Below are 21,750 nucleotides of genomic sequence, written 5' to 3'. Positions count from 1 at the left end.
CAGGAGGCAGCTGATGGATGTTTCTAACTCTCTATCCCTCTCCCTTCCTCTCTGTAAAAAAATCAATGGAATATATTTTTAAAAAATAAATAAATAAAGGGGATATTCTTAATGCTTCATTGTTGAGTATATTTACTGTAGATTTATTTGTAGGTACAATTTATCATTAAGAAGTTCCCCTCTATTCCTGCTTTTCTAAGAATTTTTTTAAAATCATAAATGGAAAAGAAATAAAATAAGGATTGTTGAACTTTATCAAATACTTTTTCGGCATTACTTGAGAAAATCCTGTGGTTTTCCTCCTTTAAACAATTACGTTAATAGAGTTTTCCAAGGTTGACCCCCTTGCATTCTAGAATAAACCAAACTTAGAATGTATTATTATTATTTTTTTAATCCTCACCCGGGGATATTTTTTTCCATTGATTTTCAGACAGAGTGGAAGGGAGGGAGGAGGGGAGGGGAGAGAGGGAGAGAAACATTGAAGTGAGAGAGACACATCAGTTGGTTGCCTCCCACCCATGCCCCAACTGGGCTGAGGATCCAACCTGCAACTCAGGCACGTGCTCTTGACCAGAAATCTAACCTGAGGTCCTTCAGTCCGTAGGCCAGTGCTCCAACCACTGAGCCAAACGGGCCAAGGCAGAATGTATATCTTTTTTGCACATCACTAAATTTTGTTTTGAAAATTTTTTATTTAAGCTTTTGCATATATAGTTAATGAGACTGGCCTTTTATTTCTCTTTCTTGTGCTGTCCTATTATGTTATCAAGGTTACACCAGCCTCATAAAATGAGTGGGGAATATTTCTTCTTTTATTCTGTGAAATAGATTGTAGTAAGATGAAAACTATATGTTCCTTAAATATTTAGTAGAATTTTGCCAGTATTTTCTTAAGGGAATATTTTTATTTATTGATGCAACCTCTTCAAAAACCATGGGATCATTTGAAATTGTTTTTCTTTTTGATACAGTAGTAATATTTATTTTTCTAGGAATTTGTAATGACCCTTTTTAACTCTAAGAAAGTTTTGTGGGGTTTTTGTTTGTTTTTGTGCTTTTTTTTCTCTCTCTCTCAAGTCAATGTTGTTAGATATTAATGTAGGTATTCAAGCTTTGGGGGCAAGTTTTTGCTATATATATATATATATATATATATATATATATGTATTTTTTTCTTCTTTTACTTCCAACATTTCTATGTCCTGATGTCTTTGGCGTATTTACAGTGGGGCCTTGACTTAACGAGTGTCCCGACAAACTAGTTTTTTGAGATACCAGCTGTCTCTCGGCTGATTTTTTGCATTGAGTTGATAGAGTAATTTGAGTTAACGAGCTCCTTAACGAGCTCAGTCTCAGAACGAATTAAACTCATAAGTCAAAGCCCCACTGTATTATAAACTATTTATAACTCTTTTTAAAAATCCAGTCTGAAAACCTTTTGTCTTTTAACTGGAGATTTTAGTCTGTTTGCATTGATTCTGAGCATTGATATATTTTGAATTTATTTCCACCATTTACCATAACCTTTATGTTTGTGTTGCTTTTTTAATGTTCCTTTTTTCCTCCTTCTGCCTGTTTTTAAAAAATTGATTAATAGTGTTTTCTCCCATTTTCTTTCTTCCTATAATTTGGAAGTTATTGACTACTTATGTTTTTTCTGTAGTTGCCTAAATTGTTGAAATACCTATTATTTTGATAAAACCTGAAATTGGTCAATAGTTTTATTTTTCTCATAAATAATATGAAGACCATATATCATTTTAATCCCAAGTACTCCTCCCATAACTAATGTGCCATTGTTTATCAGAATTTTAGCTCTATCTTCATTTTTCAATCTCAAAAATTATAAAATAACATTTTTAACAGTCAATATTTGCTTAGATTTACTCGTTTACCACTTTCCTTGCTTACTGTTCCATCTCGAGTCTCTGACTTCTCCTTCCAGGATAATTTTACTTTTTCCTAAAGTTCATTGTTTAGAAGTTTCTTTAGTGAGTGTCTACTTATAATAAGCATTTCAATTTTTATTTGTATGCAATTTGCTTTCACTTTTGAAATAGTTTTCCTGAGTAATCAATTCTAAGTTGATTCTCAGTACTGTCTCCTACCTTACACGGTAATTTCTAGTAGCTGCATTCCTGTAATAGGCCATATGCCTTTTCTCTCAGACTGCTTTTAAGATCTTCTCTCTGTCTGTGGTATTCTGCAATATCACTTTGTTATGTCTAAACATATATTGCTTTACATCTTTCCTGCTTAGGATTCTTGGTTTTGAAGATTGAACTCATTGATCAATTGTAGAAAATCTCTTGGAATATTAATTCTCCCCATATTTTCTATTATCTTCTTCTAAAACTTCAATTAGATATATGCAGAACTTACCTGGCTTTATCTCACATATATCTTAACCTCTTTTTCTTCTTTTTCCTTTTAAAAAAAAAAATTCCCATCTCCTTGATTCTCTGTATGGCATGTTAAGTGACTTCTCCTGATCTAGCTTCCAGTTCACTAATTCTCACTTCAACATTACCTAATCCAATTATTACATTTCAATGTGTGAAACTTAATTGAATTCTGCTTCAAAAATAAAAGCAGTTAGCCCTAGCTGGTTTGGCTCAGTGGATAGAGTGTTGGCCTACGGACTGAAGGGTCCTGGGTTTGATTCCAGTCAAGGGCACATGCCCAGATTACGGGCTCAATCCCCAGTAGAGGGTGTGCAGGAGGCAGCTGATCAATGATTCTCTCTCAACATTGATGTTTATATCCTCTCTCTCCCTTCCTCTCTGAAATCAATAAAAAATTTATTTTTAACAGGGGGTGAGGTTGAGGGCAGGATTGGGGGGATAAGGGGACATTGGGGGGATAAGGACACATTTGTAATATCTTAAAGGGAAAAAATGTAAATATATATATATTTTTTTAAAGGAATAAGTAAAAGGAAACATTTATACAGAAAGGAAATATAACACAGGATACCACCTAGCTAAGAAGTAAACAATATTTTCCTAATAATACTAAAGAAAACACTGAATTTTAATTTTACCAAAATGTATGATATAACTATTTGGGGAAGATTGTGGACACAGTATAATGTGAGAAGCCTAAACCTCACTCACCAAATAGGAATTCTATTGATACTTGCTAAAAATAATAAATTAAAAAGTAATAATATAAGCACTGTATTTAGAAATATAGCAGTAAACACCAGAAGAATGAGCTAAAAGATTTGAAAGTGTCTGTCTCTAAGGAGAGAGATTTGCAGGTGGTGAGGATTTTGCAGGGCAGGAGGCTGCTATTTTTCTGTGTACTTTTGTATTTTGTATTTTTTAAAACCTTGTTCATGTATAAACTGAACAAAAATAACTGATTTTTTTTTAAATAACTGATCTCACCCAGCCAGTGTGGCTCAGTGGTTGAACATCAACCTATGAAGAAAAAGGTCACAGTTCAATTCCTGGTCAGGGCACATGCCCGGGTTGCAGGCTCGATCCCCAGTGTGGGTCATGCAGGACAGCTGATTTAAGGATTCTCTCTCATAATTGATGTATGTTTCTCTCTCTCTCTCTCTCTCTCTCTCTCTCTCTCTCTCTCTCTCTCCCTTTCTCCCTGAAGCCAATAAAAATATATTAAAAAGAAAAGAACTGACTTCAAAAATTATTTTGCCTTGGCTTGGTAGCTCAGTTGGTTAGAGCATCGTCCCCATATGCCAAGGTTGTGAGTTTGATCCCTGGTCATGGCACATACAAGAATCAACCAATGAATGCAAAAATAAGTGGAACAACAAATTGATCTCTCTCTTTCTCTCTCTCTCTCTCTCTCTCTCTCTCTCTCTCTCTCTCTCTCCCTTCCTCTCTCTCAAACCAACAAATAAAAATTTTAAAATAAGATATTTTAAAAAATTATTTTGAGCTTTTATAGTACCCTGTAATGCTAAAGTCATGGTTTCAGACTCTAGTGGACATAAGAATCTCCTGGTATTCTCATTTAAATTGCAAAGACCCAGACTCTTAGCAAAAGTATTTGAATCCTTGGGTCTGGAATGAGCCTTCGGAATCTGCATTTTAAACTGACATCCCAGGTGATTCCGATGTTGGTAGTCCACAGCCCACACTCTGAGAAGCACAGAATAGACGAAGGCCGACAGGAGCTAAGGAGTAAAGGGAGACAGCATCCTCCAAGTGGGCAGGCCGCCAGACCTGAGGTTCCACTTGCATCAGCTCCCGGCTCTCACTCAGCACTGCCCGTTGATGCACGGTGAAACTTTGAAAAGGCTGAGCTTTCTTGTGAATATAATTCTGACACACATTTATCCTCCTTCCCCACCCATCACATTCTCTGCCTCATAGGTCCTGAATTTGCAACTGTGGATGTCTGTTCACTGCACTGGGGCCCACTCTAATGGGGACTCTCATCTGAGGTTGAGTCACCTACCCTCTTGGTCCCTCTAGCACAGTGGTTCTCAACCTTCCTAATGCCGCGACCCTTTAATACAGTTCCTCATGTTGTGGTGACCCCCAACCATAAAATTATTTTCGTTGCTACTTCATAACTGTAATTTTGCTACTGTTATGAATCATAATGTAAATCTCAGATATACAGGATGTATTTTCATTGTTACAAATTGAACATAATTAAAGCATAGTGATTAATCACAAAAACAATATGTAATTATATATGTGTTTTCTGATGGTCTTAGGCGACCCCTGTGAAAGGGTCGTTCCACCCCCAAAGGGTCACGACCCACAGGTTGAGAACCGCTGCTCCAGCAGATTAGAGGCCAGGCAAGGTCTTTGGGGGGATGGGGCAGGGACATCAGGAGAATGAAGGCTTCATTAACCTCAGACAATAGCTGGGGGCAGATTCCTTCTATGCATTCAGCAGCCTGAATAGGATTAGTGTATACAGCATGTTTTGAAGGCCTCATGCTATATCCCATTGGCCACCAGTGTCAAAGGCGGGATTGCCTTTTGCCGAGGCAGGGTAAGCTTCTCTGTAACTATATTTTCTCTTTTTAAAAACGAATCCCAGCCCTAGCTCATTTGGCTCAGTAGGCAGAGTGTCAGCCTGCAGACTTAAGGGTCCCAGGTTCAATTTGGGTCAAGGGCAAGTGCCCTGGTTGCGGGCTCGATCCTCAGTAGGGGGCGTGCAGGAGGCAGCCAAACAATGATTGCCTCTCATTGATGTTTCTGTCTCTTTCTCCCTCTCCCTTCCTCTCTGAAATCAATAAAAATATAATAAATAAGTAAATAAATAATCCCAGCAAGGCTGAGGGAGGTACCCTAAAGATCTACAGGCTATTGTGGCCTGTCCTGGGGCTGTCCCTGGCTCTCTCTCCCTTTGCTGGCTCTCCAACTGGCCTGTGTTGCCCCTTGACTGTGGGCTCAGGGGCCTCCAGCCCAAGCTGCTGACTCTGACCACAGCTTCACTCTGGGCTGCGTTCATTTGCATCGCGCTGCTGAGGGTGGAAGGCTAAATAGGCTCCAACCCATTCACGAGAGGATTAGGCCTGGACTGAGGGTGCCGTGAAGGCCCAGCTCCACTCCCTGAGCCGTCACCATGCCCTACATGCTGCCAGGATTCTTCTGTGAGCGTGTGATCCGGGAGAGGGGCAGGAGAGGCGGAGAGGGCACTGTCACACAGCCCCTCAGGTTCGAGGGGCAGGATTTTGTCATTCTCAAACAACGCTGTCTGGCTCAGAAGTGCCTCTTTGAAGACCATGTGTTCCCAGCTGGTGTTCAGGCCCTGGGTTCCCATGAGCTGAGCCAGAAAACCAAGATGAAGGCCATCACATGGAAAAGACCAAAGGTAGGGATGGGAACTTTTTAAAAAAAAAAATATTTAATTGATTTTTTTACAGAGAGGAAAGGAGAGGGACAGAGAGCCAGAAACATCGATGAGAGAGAAACATTGATCAGCTGCCTCTTGCATACCCCCGACTGGGGATGTGCCTGCAACCAAGGCACATGCCGTTGGCCGGAATCAAACACCGGACCCTTCAGTCTGCGGGCCAACGCTCTATCCACTGAGCCAAACCGGTCAGGGCGGGATGGGAGCTTTGATGCTTCAACAGACAGCTCCTGGGGGCAGGAGGTCAAGTGGTCCAGAGCCTGAGGCCATGGATCCTCACTCTGAGCAGGTGGCTTTATCAAGGTTCTCCTACCCAGGTGCCCTCAGAATGCCTTCCTGCTTCCTCCTGAAATGGATGTCATGTTCTGTTCCTGAGTTAGAGGTGATTATAATATTTCATAGGTCCCTGAGACTGTCAATACCTTTAAGAGAGCTAATGCACTGACTTAAATTTATAGTAAAATAGTAAATGTAATTGATTATCATGTCTCTTCTTAAGAGTGGGTATTCTGGGGATGGGAGAGTGGGGTTAAGAATACTAAGGCTTGCCCTAACCGATTTGGCTCAGTGGATAGAGCGTCGGCCTGCGGACTCAAGGGTCCCAGGTTCGATTCTGGTCAAGGACATGTACCTTGGTTGCGGGCACATCCCCAGTAGGGAGTGTGCAGGAGGCAACCGATCGATGTTTCTAAATCTCTATCCCTCTCCCTTCTTCTCTGTAAAAAAAATCAATAAAATATATTTTAAAAAGTAAAAATCGTAATTGTCTCCTTAAAAAAAAGAAAAGAATACTAAGGTTCACCTTTTCAAGGAGAGATCTGTGCAAGATGGTGAACAGTTAGGAAACAGGAGGCTGCAGGGGCTGGAGCCTTGCCTTTCGAACCTCTCAGGTAAGGCTGGGTCATGAGTGACGGGCCACTTCTATTTAAACAGAAAGGTTCACGCTGAGCAGTCAGACTCCTCATAGGGTGAAGCCATGAGCTCAAGGACACTTCACTGTGCAGCCGAGGAGCCCATTTGTTTCTGCCGAATAGATAAACATATTGGGGACATGCAGGACCAGAGCCTCTCCCTGCAGGGAGGCTCTGGTAACCCCAAAAGGTTCACTGCATGCAGAGCAGGCAAGGAACTGTCTAGGTCAGTGGTCTGCAAGGCAGGGGGGTGCACCCCAGTGGGTCTGCAAGCTGGCCCATTGGAGTGCATGAGACATATTTGAACTAGTTGTTTTTCAAATAAACTTTCCATTTAAGGACAGTTATTTTACTCGGGGACATTTGCTACAATCAATTAACCAAAATTGTTACATTGCTACCTGAAATAAGTCCATACTTTATTCAGATTTCCTTAGTTTTTACTTAATATCCTTTTTCCGTCCCGTGATTCCACCGAGGGTATGACATGGCATTTAGTAGTGATGCCTGCTTAGCCTCCGCTGGCTGGGACAGTTCCTCAGACCTCCCTTGTTTCTGATGGCCTTGACAGTTTTGAGTGCCAGTCGGGTATTTTGAATTAAATCCCTCAACTGGCATTTTCCTGCTGGTTTTCTCCTGATTCGGCTGGGCTGGTGGGTTTTGGGAGGAAGACCACAGGGGGAAAGTGCCATTTTCATTACATCGTATAGACCAGTGATGGCGAACCTTTTGAGCTCAGCGTGTCAGCATTTTGAAAAACCCTAACTTAACTCTGGTGCCCTGTCACATATAGAAATTTTTTGATATTTGCAACCATAGTAAAACAAAGACTTACATTTTTGATATTTATTTTATATATTTAAATGCCATTTAACAAAGAAAAATCAACCAAAAAAAATGAGTTCACGCATCACCTCTGACACACGTGTCATAGGTTCGCCATCGCTGTTATAGACTGTTGACATGTCAACATTCTTGACCTTGACCTTGACAACTGGCTGACGTAGTGTCAACGGGTTTCTCTCTTATGAAGTTACTTTTTCCCTCTTCCATACTGCATTCTTCGGAAGAATGTCATTAAACATAAGTCCATCCTAAAGGAGTGGGAGCTATGTTCTGCCTCCTTTTATTCACATAAAGTATTGAGAATTCTGCATGGGAACTTTTTCTATTCTCTCCATTTATTTATGTATTTAGTCACTTATTTATTTCAGTGTGGACTCGTGGATACTTACTTTGTATTTTGTATTGTGATCAAGTATTGCTTTATTTTCTTGCTCTCATTATTTCAGCTTTAGCCATTGGGAGTTCTTTCAGTTGACTCCTATCCCTTTGACATATCCTTATTGCTGTGGGGGTTATTTTCTTTTTCTTTATTGACTAAGGTATTACATATGTGTCTTTATCCCCTTATTGTTCCCCCCCCCCCCCCACTTACCACTTATGCCCTCTGTGTCCATTGGTTATGCTTATATGCATGCATATAAGTCCTTTGGTTGATCTCTCCCCTTTACCCCCACCCTCCCCTACCTTCCCTCTGAGGTTTGACTATCTGATCGATGCTTCTCTGTCTCTGGATCTGTTTTTGTTCATCAGTTTATGTTGTTCATTATATTCCACAGATGAGTGAGATTGTGTGATATTTATCTTTCTCTGAGTGGCTTATTTCGCTTAGCATAATGCTCTCCAGTTCCATCCACACTGTTGCAAATGATAAGAACTCCTTTTTTTTTTTACCGAAGCGTAGTATTCCATTGTGTAGATGTACCACAGTTTTTTAATCCACTCATCTACTGATGGGCACTTAGGCTGTTTCCAAATCTTAGCTATGGTGAATTGTGCTGCTATGAACATAGGGGTGCATATATCCTTTCTGATTGGTGTTTCTGGTTTCTTGGGATATATTCCTAGAAGTGGGATCACTGGGTCAAATGGGAGTTCCATTTTTAGTTTTTTGAGGAAACTCCATACTGTTCTCCACAGTGGCTGCACCAGTCTGCATTCCCACCAGCAGTGCACAAGGGTTCCTTTTTCTCTGAATCCTCGCCAGTGCTTGTTGTTTGTTGATTTGTTGATGGTAGCCATTCTGACAGGTGTGAGATGGTGCCGCATTGTCGTTTTGATTTGCATCTCTCGGATTATTAGTGACTTTGAGCATGTTTTCATAGGTCTGTGAGGGCTATTTTTTCTTTGAGTGCTGTCTTACTTTCTGATGCTATAAGATGCTCCAGGCTCATTTTATGTATTTCCTGCCACACCCCTAGAATCAACCATTTCCCCATGGATCCCTGGTACCTTTTATTGGAAAAGTATTAGAAACCAAGAGCAGAGTGCTAGGCGTGCTCATCATTTCTGGGGTGTCATTGCCATTGTCTCTCTCAGTTGATAGACAAAGGAACTCCTTGAAACTTCTTCTCTGAGCCATGTGCTATTTAGATGTGCTGTTTACTTCGTAAACACCCTGAGGTTTCCAGTTTTCTTATTGATTTCTAGTTTCATTCTGCTGTGGTCTAAAAATATCCTTAGTATGAGTTCTATTCTTTTAAATTTGTTGAAGGGTGTTTTATGGCCCAAAATGTGGTCTATTCTTCCATGGGATATTGAGAAGAAAGTGTATTCTGCTGTTATGGAATGGAGTAGTCTACAAATGTCAATTCGATTAAGTTGATTGATAGTGCTGTTCAGGTCAACTATATCCTTAATGATTTTCTGCCTCCTTAATCTATAAGTACTGAAAGAGAGTGTCAAGGTTTCCAAATATAATAGTAGATTTATCTACTTCTCCTTTCAGATGTATCACTTTTTGCCTCATGTCCTTTAACACTCTGTTGGTAGGTGTACCCACCTTTAGAATTGTATGTTTTCTTAGAGAAATGACTCCTTTATCATTATATAGTATCTCTTTATCTCTCATAATATTTCTTGTTATAAAATTTGCTTTGTCTGAAATTAATACTCCAGCTTTCTTTTGATTAGTGTCAGCATGGTATAGCCCTCTCTAGCTATCTTAATCTTTGTATTTAAAGTAAAATTTTTAGCCCAGCCAGTGTGGCTCAGTGGTTGAGCATCAATCTATGAACCAAGAGGTCACGGGTTTGATTCTGGTCAAGGGCACATGCCCAGGTTGCAGGCTTGATCCCCAGTAAGGGGTGTGCAGAAGGCAGCCAATCAATGACTCTCTCATCACTGATATTTCTATCACTTCCTCTCACTTCCTCTCTAAAATCAATAAAAAAGTATATTTTAAAGTAAAATGTTTATATATAACATATAGCCGGGCTTTTTTAAATCCACTCTCATAAGCTTTATCTTTTAATTGGTGAATTTAAACCATTAACATTTAAGTTATTATCATATAGTTGGATTAGTATCTACCATGTTTGTAACTGTTTTCTATTTATTGTAATTGTTCTTTGTCTCTCCCCTTTCTTGCCTTCTCTGGTTTAATTGAGTATTCTACATGAATCCATTTTATCTCCTCTCTTGCATATATCAATTATGATTCTTTCTTACAAATATGTTTATGGTTAGAGTTTCCAATATGCATTTACAACTAATCTAATTCAACCTTCAAATAACACTACACCATTATATATGTAGTCTAGTATCTTATAATAGAAAATTTCCCATTCTTCTCTTCCTTCCCTTATGACATTACTATCATTCTTTCACCTTATTCATATGCTATAATTATTCAACACATTGTTACTATTATTACTTTAAACAAAGTTATCTTTAGATTAAGAATAAGAAAAGAGCCCTAGCCGGTTTGGCTCAGTGGATAGAGCATCAGCCTGCGGACTGAAGGGTCCCAGGTTTGATCTCAAGGGCACATGCCTGGGTTGCAGGCTTGATCCCCAGTAGGAGACCTGCAGGAGGCAGCCAATCAATGATTCTCTCTCACCATTGTGGTTTCTATCTCTCTTTCCCTCTCCCTTCCTCTTTGAAATCAATAAAGATATATATATATATATATATTTTTTTTTAAAGAATAAGAAAAGATGGATGTTTTACCTGACTTTACTCCTTCTCTGATGCTTTTCCTTTCTTTATGTAGCTCCACAGTTCTGACCTACGTCATTTTCTTTCTTTTTTGGTTGTAGATAATAACCACTCTGCATAAAGAGTTTTACATTTTTTGTGTGGTTTTTAAACACCACAATGGCAATATTGATGTTCTCTTTACTACCAGACTGCTTTTACTTCTAGTTTTGTTTGTTTGTTTTTAGTGAAGAGAGATAGGAAATATTTTTTAAAGAGACAAAAATAAATCATGATATATCTTCAACTTTAACACTTCAAGGTTGTTACTTAAGTTATTCAGTTTTATACTTGTACATATTTTCTTTTACACTAAAAGAAGTCCTGGTTCCTCCTTCATTACTGTAAGTTCTTATTTATTTTATCCTATAGTATACATACCAAAGTTGTGAAGTATAACAATATTATTATTTCCTATGGTTTATGTTATTATTATTTCTTATGGTTTATGTTGTTATGGTTTTGGCTTTGACCTTAGGATCTAACCCAAAGGGGATAAACAGCCAAAATGTTTTCTTTAAAGTCACTTGAACTCACTCCTTTTATCTGTGTAGTCATGCCATCAACTTGATATGCAGTTGGATACTTTTGCTTCACATTGCTTTCAGCTGTTACAGATTGCTTTTTAAAATTATCTTTTCTTAAATTTTGGCTTTTAATTCTGTAAAAATTTACATGATTCCTAAGTCAATCTATTTTCAAGCAGTTACATTCAGAGTTTTACTTCCATCTGTATTCCTATCGCTTTATTCCCTCCCTCCTCCTGTACGTAACCGTCTTAAAGATTATTGGCTGTGGTTCATCCTTCCATTGCATTAAGAGTTTCAGATGGGAGGTGTGTGTGATGTGGCCTAAGCAGGACTTTCCATCTAGGAGGAGGGACAGATCCCTGAGTGCAGAGAGCGTCAGCTTACTTGGCTGTATTGCCTTTTCTGATAGGGACAGGGACAGGGAAGGTGGGGAGGGGGATAGATGGGAGAGAGGGCTGTGCCACAGGATGGCAAGCTTCTTGACGCTGTGAAGAATGGTGTTAAAACCAAAACACAGGTGGTCGCTGTGTTCCCCGGCTTGGGCGATGGAGAATGGAGCCGTGTACCACCCCACCACCAAGGAGGACCCGGGCCCGGCCAGGGGCGCCCGGAGCGGCCTCGCCGCCTGCTGCAACCTGGGCCGGCTCCGGCTGCCCCGGCGCGTGCTCAAGGGCTTGCAGCTGTTGCTGTCTTTGCTGGCCTTCATCTGTGAAGAAGTCGTATCACAGTGCACTTTGTGCGGAGGACTTTCCTTTTTTGAATTTGTAAGCAGCAGTGCCTTTCTCCTTTGTCTCCTTATGCTGATAGTGTACTGCACTCCGGTTTATGCCAGAGTCGATGCTGGAAAAGTCAAGTCCTCGGATTTTTACATTACTTTGGGGATAGGATGTATGTTTTTGTTGGCGTCCATCATTTTCGTTTCCACGCATGACCAAACCTCAGCTGAAATTGCTGCAATTGTGTTTGGATTTCTAGCAAGTTTTATGTTCCTGGCTGACTTTGCCATTATGGCGTATGAGAAACGACAGGAGTCCCAGAAGAGAAAACCTGAGGCTACTGTTAGGGCAGAGGCCCTCACCGAGCCACTTAATGCTTAAAGACCCGAGGGAGCAGGTGTTACGGATGGCGGCGACTGCGTGGTACCTGAGCCCGGCAGAAGCACGTGTACTATCTGTGTAATTACTAAACCACTTTTGAAGAGCAAGGGGAAGCGTCAGAAGGCAATGTTGTCAATATTGGACAGTATGTTAGTCACCACAAGTTAGGCCAGGGTTGTTGTTTTTATATATAACATTTAAAACTTGTATTATGCAGTCTATTATTTTTGGGGTGGGGGGGGTGGGGAGGGCAGTTTCTTTAAATCACAGCTCACTGATAAATTATTCTGTCATTGTTACTAGGCTTAGCTTTCAGATGATTCTTTATAGCTATATAAACAGCATGATTAAGTTAATCCATTTAGATATTATTTCATTTTTAAGTTAATTTGCTTCACTATGAGGTTGTTTTTTGATGATTAGATAAAATTTAATGTATATTTAAATTTTAAATATTGGTCTAGGTTTTTTCCTTCAAATATAATACTTAGGCTTTACTGTATCTTCCTTGGCCTTAAAATTATATTGTAGCATTTTAAGACAATTGTTATAAGTTCTTTTGTTGCCTAATAGAAAGAGTATGGGAAATGTTGGTATTTTATATGTATAACCCAATATTTATACTGCACTTTGGTGGTTATTGATATCAAGCGGGGGAAAAAAAGATTTTTATGTAACACATAGAAAAATGGAAGAAACTGATATCACACCTAAGGACCAAAGATGATAAAGGCATACTTTTTGTGCAATACAGTGAAATTATAAGAGCAGGCTTCAGCCGCTCACCAAGTGTCTGCAGAGGTGAGTTCATACTGTGAGTGAGAGAGGGTTCGTTCTCCTATTGGCACATGATTATTTCTACTGAAATCGAGGCGGCTCTGCAGGTCCTCCGCGGTGTGTTCTGTGGAGCCAGATTCCGTTTTAAAACCCCAGCCTGTGATTTTCCATCTGTTTGAGATGCTCGCGTTTCTGTCTCCGGACCAGAATGGTCTGCACACTGCTTCCCCATCAAGCAGCGGTGGGCCTCTGTCTCTTCCTTGTTGGCAGTGCCTTTCGGGGGGCCCAGGATCTTGGGCTCTTTTGTTGCCTAGCGTGTTAACACAGTCCTTAGGGTTTTGTTCCCACAGAGGCACTGCTCTAGTTTCCCTTTGGAGGAGACCTTAAAGTGAACATCTAGAGCAGGGGTGGGCAAACTTTTTGACTCGAGGGCCACAATGGGTTCTTAAACTGGACTCAGAAGAAGGAGCTGCGGCCGCGTTTCCCGACGTTGCCATGCTAACACTGCTGCTGGTGAAGGAGCGGAGGGGAGAGCAAGAGAACCTTCCGCTCTTTCGGCTCCGCCGGCCGATAGAACAGCCGAACGGGCCGGATCCGGCCCGTGGGCCGTAGTTTGCCCACAGCTGATCTAGAGAATCTTGCCCAGGTTAATACTGTTGATGGTATAGGGAGTAGTCTTACTATTCTCAAGAGACACTTCATAACCAGTTCTGATAATCAGGAAGAATTGTCGGCTGTTGGGTCCCAGACTAGATCTTTCTTGTCCTCCTCTTAGATTTTTGACTCAAGACTTTGGTGTTAAGGTGCTGAGCTGTGCGTCAGGTCCTGAAGGACTTTGGTGGAGGTCCCCCCGGCTAGGCATCCTAGGTTTTCTGTCTGAAAAAGTGGAATCGTGTTTCCAGTGAGGCAGTTTAATGATCCCATCCTTTCTTAACTTCTCATCTGCCTATTGTAGACAGGTTTTAGCTACATCAATGTGGCTAATGTGGTTCTCAAAAATTAGTCCTGACGGCCAGGCACAGTTTCTGCTCTGGCTTAGTGACTCAGGACTTACCTATCTGAATCAGAGTTTGGATGCTGGTGCTAGTGGCGATGTCACCAATACCTGCTTGGGAGATAAGGAAACCAGTCATGGATGCTGATGTTACTGGGCGTGCCATCTAAGGGAAGAGAAATAGCTGGGGCTTGGGCTCCAGAATAAAGACTGGTTCAAAAATAGCCAGCTTATGGTAGGCAAGTTCTGGAATTCCACATCAAACTACTGTACCATTGCCATTGTAAACATCACCTCAATCCAGCTCGAGTTGACAGCAAACCATCTGCACTACCTCGGCGCCCCCACCCCTGCATTGGGTTTGGTGGCCTTGTCCTCAGCTGGCTTCACACACAGAGCTGGCATGAGCTTAAGCCCTGGTTGTTCTGACGGTTCACTTCTGTTTGTTTTCTTGGCTTGGGACTGCTTAATCTTTGCCTTTTCAGAAGGATAATATATTCACTGGCATTTTTGGTCTCTCTGGAACCTTCCCTCACATTGATTTTTATGGGACTTATGACTGGTTAGCCTCCTTCTTCTATTGTAGAAGAAATTAGGAGTAAAAAGACCATTGTGGTAAATAAAAAAGTTCAAGGAGAACTTGAGACCAAAACCACGGTTACGTACAGGAAAAGGCAGACTCAGTAAACTCAAGGTTAAAATAATTAACACCTATGATAAAATTGTTACATTTTATACAAATAAACTGTTTAAAATGGTTTTTAAAAATCATAAGGGAAATGCTTACAACATAACAATTTTATATTTGCTGTACTTATATTCTGTTTTGGGACTGGGAAATGTATTTTTACATTGTTTATAGCCAATCATTTTTGTATTTATCAATTGAAATTCTTTGGGTCTTTTTTATCTCTCTTCATGTCAAATTTTGTAGTCTTCTTTTTAAATAAATCCATCTTATTGTCCCTAAAAAAAAAAAAAAAAAGAAAAAAAAAACACCAAAACACAGAATCTACAAATTATTTCAAAATTTTCAAAGTAAAAAAACAAAGCACAAGACCCAGCCAAACAAAAATTAAAGCACCTTGTGTTGGCCTCTGTGGGCACACATAGCGGCTGGGGCAGAGGTGCCCGGCTGGGGTAACTTAAATAAAGAAGTGCCCCCCCCCCCCAACAGAAGTGGAGGCTTCTGAGGCACAGGCCAAATTCACTCTCTGCTCTCCTCAGTTCTCAGGTTCTGTGGGCACTGGGACGCTGACTCTAAATATCTGTTACCATCTTGGGAGAAAGATCCTTATTTTCCCTCCAGCCCTTTTTTCCTGTCATAGAACAAAACAGAACAAGAGCCACGCTTTCTCTTGTCCCTTTGCCAAAGATGTGGCAGTAAAGACACTGCCCTCCGAGGGACATCCTTAATAAGACAGTATGTCAGCGTGAGGAGGGAGCCCTGTGGAACAATGAAAAAAGGGGGCATGCTTTCGGCTTCTACCTCTTCCGGCTGTGTGTCCTTGGGCAAGTTTCTTACCATCTCTGAGCCTTGGTTTTTTTACCTGAAAAATAAGAATGATGGTATCCAACTCACAGGATGTTTTTGGAGGCTTAAATTAGTGGCGTGTGTGTAATACTCCTGACACACAATGCCAGTACTACATAATGGACCTCAATAAAGAATAGCTACAGGCCTAGCTGGTTTGGCTCAGTGATAGAGCATCAGCCTGAAGACGAAAGGGCCCTGGGTTCGATTCCGGTCAAGGGCACATGCCTGGGCTGCGGACTCAATCCCCCTGGGACATGCAGGAGGCAGCCGATCAATGATTCTCTCTCATCACTGATGTTTCTATCTCTCTCTCCCCTCTCCTTTCCTCTCAGAAATCAATAAAATATATATATATATATATATATATATATATATATATATATATATATATATATATATATGGCTACTACTGCTGTTATTCTCTCCTTTTTGTTTCACAGGAAATTTGCGAGAATCCCCGATTTATCATTGGTGGAGCCAACAGAACTGACATCTGTCAAGGAGAATTAGGTAGGAAGGTCCCTGAGGTCATATCCAGCTGAACAATCCAGGGGAAGTTAAAAGGTGTGATCCCTTTACAGGAAATAAAGGGACGGTGATCTGCTTTTATTTTTAATGAATTGGGGGGGCAGGTTTTTATATTATTTTATGTGCTGGTGATTGCTTCATTTAATTTCTGTGCCTCCCACGTCCCTTGTTCTTTGCTATGTGTCACAGGAAGTAGACCTCATTCCACAGCCTCCCTTCTAGAGTCACAAGGACAGGCACACATCCCACTCAGCAAGACAAAGCCCTGCTTTTGACTGTTCCCATCTTCCTTAAAAGACAGCTCTGAAACGTCTGCGTACCAAGCATGGCCCTTGGGAACATAGAATCTATATATACACTCAAAACGCATTAACAAAAAGAGCACTTGGAACTGGAACTCTCGTTTAAATTGCCCCAGAATAACAGCTCCTTATTAAAAGAACCTTCCAGCCCTGGTGGGTAGCTCAGTTGGTTAGAGCATTGTCCCAATACACCAAGGTGGCAGGTTTGATCTCTGGTCAGGGCACTTAAAAGAGCAACCAATGGATGCACAAATAAGTAGAACAACAGATATTTCTCTCTCTCTCTCTCTCTCTCTCTCTCTCTCTCTCTCTCTCTCTTTTTCTCTCTCTGTCATACACACACACACACACACACACACACACACACACACACACACACACACACACAGCAAAGTATCACCTCTGACTACATACAGTGCTCTGCCAGAAAGGAGGTTCAGGAAGTAAAGTGTCCCCTTCTCATTCCATTGCCAGCAATGTCTTAGCGCCTCCTACAGACTGGTTCCAGAGCAGCTGCCTAATGACTCTACTGCACACACCCGCTTGACTGGTGCCTCTCAGACGCCCAGTCTCCACTGAGGTCAGAGGGGAAATGGACTCACATTGCAAAGATACGGGGCAGGGCGGAGTTCCTACAGGTGTTCTGAAGAACGGCCCAACTATGACCTACTGCCCTGCTTACACTGAGGCCCAGAAAGGAAATGAGCTAACTTTGCAGTTGGAGGAATTGCCCACGGCTTTCAGGAAAACCACTGGGGAGGGTGCAAGTTGCCCTCTTGGTCGCATTGTCAAGGGACTGCTGCGGAACTCCTTCTCTGGTTGACACTGTAAGGTCAGGCCTGGAGGTAGGACCGTGAGCACCACTTGAACTGCGCTCTTCAGGGAAGTGGAGCAGCATGGCCGGGAGGGACAGCCCCCCCTTTGACCTGTGCCTCGTGTTTGCCTGCAGGGGACTGCTGGTTTCTCGCAGCCATTGCTTGCCTGACCCTCCACGAGCACCTGCTTTTCCGAGTCATACCCCATGATCAGAGTTTCATCGAAAACTATGCAGGGATCTTCCACTTCCAGGTAAGGTCCTGGGAGTGGCCAGCGGCGGTTCGCTTGCCACTAGTCTCCTGGCCTTGTCTTTCCCGTGGCTCCAGAAAGGTTTCACCTGCCCTCCCAGCCGTGGCTGTGGGCAGTGGTCCCCTTAAGGCCACAAGCCTGTGCGGAAGCAGTTGTTTATTTCTGCCCTTCACACTCGCCCTCACACACTTCCGCTATGCCCCAGAAGAGCAGGAAGACATCCTGTTTGCTGGACTCTGGGTCTATTTTTGCCTCTCCGGCTGGCTGGCTGCTCTGTCATTACCCACGGCCCTTCTCAAGTAGGCCCCTGAGATACTAGCATGGAGAATCCTTAAAGGAAGCCCCATCCACAACGGTGGCTTCTGTTTACTTGTTTCCATTTAAGGCAGATCTACACCAAGTCCATCACTCACCTCTCCTAGGCTCTGGAAGGAAAGTCTGGTTCATCTGGAGACTATGTCTCTGGTTTGGCCCAGAAATGAGTCTGAGTTCCAGCATCAGTTCAGCCATTGGACATTTTCTGGATCCAACGTGTCCTGGCATAGAGCCAGATCTGGTGCTGGCCCCCAACAGAGTGAGTTCTACATGTGGGGGTCTAGCAGATACCAGGGTTCTGAGGCATCCATCTGTCTCCCACCCTAAAGGCTCCAAACATCTTGATTGGCCTAAATCATCTGTTGATGTATCTGCTGATCCTGTACCTCAGGGCTAAAAGCCTCAGAAAAGTCTCTTCAGGTTCAGGGTCAGCGTCCTGCTGCGTCCTGGCACCGGGGGAGGCAGCCAGGCCCTGAATTTTGTTTTTTCCCTGTACCATCAAGTTGCTAGTTTCCCACTGATACTTAAAGGGTCTGATGTCTAAAGGGACATAAATACAAAAACCAAATAGATTTTTGCCCTCTTGTCAATAAGGGGGGTAGGAGCAGATGTCATTAGAAGAAAATTAAACTACATTTGAGTTTCTTCAATTAAAAAGGAATTGTTCAAAAAAGAACAACATCCAGAATTGCAAAATTATTGGACAATTTTCCTGCTTTGGTCAAAGTATGTTCTGGGCACATTTTCTTCCATGTTCATTCTCTTCTTCAGCAGCAATTTCTACCTTGTTTGCCATCAAGAAATATATAAATCAACACATCACCTTCATCTAGACCAGTCGCTCTCCACCTGGCTGCATATTAGAATCAGCTGAGGTGCCTAAAGACGCTGGTACCTAGGCCCCACCCCAGCCTTACTGGGCTGGAGAATGACAATTCCAAGTCCTCAGATATTCATGGAGCTCCTACTATCCCCAGCCCTGGGCTGGACTCTGTGGAAGAGACGAAGTGGTTGGTAACCGCTTCCTGCCCTCAAGGAGCTCACAGTCCACTTAGAAACAGATGCCAAACACAGAATAGTATGAACAAGCACCAAGGTGCAGAGCTGAGGAAATGCCCTGCTCTGGGACAGAGGAACCCCGGTGCCCCCTCAGGAATGCTGGGTAGGGACACACTTCGCAGCGGTAATCTGAGCTCGCTGCTTCTGTGCAGTTCTGGCGCTATGGAGACTGGGTGGACGTGGTTATCGATGACTGCCTGCCAACTTACAACGATCAGCTGGTCTTCACCAAGTCCAACCACCGCAATGAGTTTTGGAGCGCTCTGCTGGAGAAGGCTTATGCGAAGTAAGGCCACGCTTTCGAAGGGGAGGCGAGTCTAGAAGTGAGGAGGTGGGCTGCAAAACCCAGCCAGGGTCTCACTCGTGAGAGGAGGTGTGCATATCTGTGCACGTGTGCACGTGTGTGTGTGTGTTCAACTGTGACCCAAAGTGAGAGAAGATCGAGTCCAGGCAGAAACAGCTCTAACTAAAAAGATTCTGTTTACGAACAGAAACGAAGACACAGGTAGGAAAGCTTTAGCTGTAGCTTCCCAGAGTGAGCTCTTTAATTCTGTCTTTGTAGTGGTGTTACAAGTCCTAGATCCAAGCCTTATATTTCTGGAGCTCAGATCCCAGGGTCTTGCTTGGCTCCACCTCATGAGCTTGCAATATGTTCATAAAGCCATATTGTCGCTCAACTTAGAAGGCCAACCGACTGGTGGCTTTAATGAAGCCCTACCTCAGGGTTCAGGGTTATAATGGAGAGAGAGCTATCGGGGAGTGGGAATAGCTAGTTTCCGGTCCCAGTGCTCTGGCTCCCTGTGGCCCTGGGTGAGTCACCTAGCCTCGGGAGTTCAGCTTCTCCTCCGTGAAGAAAGGGAATCCTAGTGCCGATCCATTAGCCTATAGGGTTGTTCGAGAATTGATGAGAGAACATCACAGGACGCAAGAGTAAAGTTCTGGTGGCAGTGCTGCCTGGGTTACGTTTCCTAGAACCCTGTGACCCCAGATTGGTCTTCATCCTCTCTCCAAGGCTGCATGGTTCCTATGAAGCTCTGAAAGGTGGGAACACGACAGAGGCCATGGAGGACTTCACGGGAGGGGTCACAGAGTTTTTTGAGATTAAGGATGCTCCCAGAGACATGTACAAGATCATGAAGAAAGCCATCGAGAGAGGCTCCCTCATGGGCTGCTCCATTGATGTAAGTCTGGGGTGTGGGGCGCAGGGCAGGGAGCAGCCACATATCGGAAAGCCTTACCCGGTGACTGGCAGCACAGGGCTCTCCTCTGGGACCCGCAAATGTTTAGCTTTAGGAAGTAGGAACTGGCTCTCAACTTGGAAAATTGAGAATTTCTCAAGGTAGAAGAGTTCTTGGGCATTTTCAATGAAGAGGTAGGACAAGGACATATCGAGCTCTGGAATATTGGGAACAGGTCCAGAGGCCTGTATCAGTGTGGGCCTCTGTGGTGGGAACATGCCCCCGTGAAGCTGGCCACATGCTTGGCGGTGGGCCTGAGCCCACTGGTTCCCTGAGAAAGCCTCCCAGTCCTTGGGCTTTGATGGCCACCCTCCCTTGGGGCCTGGGCTCTGTGTTGTGGTCTGGGAGGAGCTCAGCCTGCAGTCCCCCTCTCAGTGTAACGAAGTGGTTTGAACTGAGACCAGAGTCCAGGGTGAGGAGACGGCAGACTGGCCAGGCCTACTGACTGTCAGGAGACACGCCTGCCTGGGGCTGCTCAGTGCATACTAGCCCTGGTGCTTTCCGTTGCGGAGGAAGAGGCCCAAGATGAGTTACTCTTCCTTCCTCTCCCAATACTCGCCTGGATAGGAAAGGCTGGGGAGGTCAGCTGGCATAAGACACCATAGATGAACATTTTCTTCCTGTATCGCTTTTCTCCATTTTTTTTCTCCATTCATGCTGTTTCTCTCTCCTCTCTTCCTTTGTCTGTCTCCTCCCTTCCTCCGTCTCCTTCCCTTGTTATCACCCTCCTTTGTTCTCCTCCTGGACTGCCTCCTGCCCTCCCTGTGGGGCCCCAGGATGGCACAAACATGACCTATGGAACCTCGCCTTCTGGGCTGAAAATGGGGGATTTGATTGCACGGATGGTGAGGAATATGGATAACTCGCTGCTCCGCCCCACAGGCTCAGACGACAGACCGACCAGGGTGTGTACGCCTCCAAATGTCGGGAATAACCACCCCTCCAACCTGCATGACCTGGCCCTGGTGGTGTCACACTCCCCTCAGTAGCCAGTGCCTCACACACAGGCGCCCACCTGGGGCCTCCCAAGGGTCTGAGTTGGAATAATTTGCCTGCTCCACAGCTCTCGAGGGTGGGAGAGACAGGATTTGGAAGGGATCTCTACGGGAGCCCCTTCTCCATGGTCCAGGCAGTTTCTCTGATAAATTAACAGGAAGAAATACAAGAGAGACTTCTTTTTTTTTTTTTTAGAAAGGGATTTGGATTATTTATTTATTTATTTATTTATATTTTATTGATTTTTTACAGAGAGAAAGGGAGAGAGAGAGTTAGAAACATCGATCAGCTGCCTCCTGCACATCTCCTACTGGGGATGTGCCCGTAATCCAGGTACATACCCTTGAGCGGAATCGAACCGGGGACCTTTCAGTCCGCAGGCTGACTCTCTATCCACTGAGCCAAACCAGTTTCGGCTATTTATTTATTTTTAAATATATTTTTATTGATTTCAGAGAGGAAGGGAGAGGGAGAGAGATAGGAACATCAATGATGAGAGAGAATCATTGA

At 43.0% G+C, this 21,750-nt stretch overlaps 2 protein-coding genes across 5 annotated transcripts in view; both read left to right on the top strand.

The window, feature by feature from the left end:
* CAPN3 (calpain 3) overlaps positions 1-21,750 on the top strand; it is a 51,229-nt gene that overhangs the window by 10,899 nt on the left and 18,580 nt on the right. For 2 of the 4 annotated variants that reach the window (XM_059704324.1, XM_059704346.1), the window contains exons 2-6: positions 16,178-16,247; positions 17,517-17,635; positions 19,159-19,292; positions 20,019-20,187; positions 21,021-21,149. In XM_059704324.1, the coding sequence (XP_059560307.1) occupies positions 16,178-16,247; positions 17,517-17,635; positions 19,159-19,292; positions 20,019-20,187; positions 21,021-21,149 (621 nt within the window). The remainder of the gene's footprint in view (positions 1-16,177; positions 16,248-17,516; positions 17,636-19,158; positions 19,293-20,018; positions 20,188-21,020; positions 21,150-21,750) is intronic. The other 2 variants (XM_059704356.1, XM_059704334.1) reach the window with 1 other exon arrangement.
* On the top strand, positions 11,844-15,165 carry LOC132238550 (CKLF-like MARVEL transmembrane domain-containing protein 6). Its single transcript, XM_059704160.1, has one exon. It carries the CDS (start codon positions 11,878-11,880, stop codon positions 12,427-12,429), a length of 552 nt encoding a protein of 183 aa, XP_059560143.1. The 5' UTR covers positions 11,844-11,877; the 3' UTR covers positions 12,430-15,165.

This window comes from Myotis daubentonii, chromosome 1 (genome assembly GCF_963259705.1).
Source record: "Myotis daubentonii chromosome 1, mMyoDau2.1, whole genome shotgun sequence".
Classification (NCBI taxonomy): domain Eukaryota; kingdom Metazoa; phylum Chordata; class Mammalia; order Chiroptera; family Vespertilionidae; genus Myotis; species Myotis daubentonii.
The sequence above is the reverse complement of the archived record's forward strand: the minus strand, read 5'-3'. Positions and strand labels throughout refer to the sequence as shown.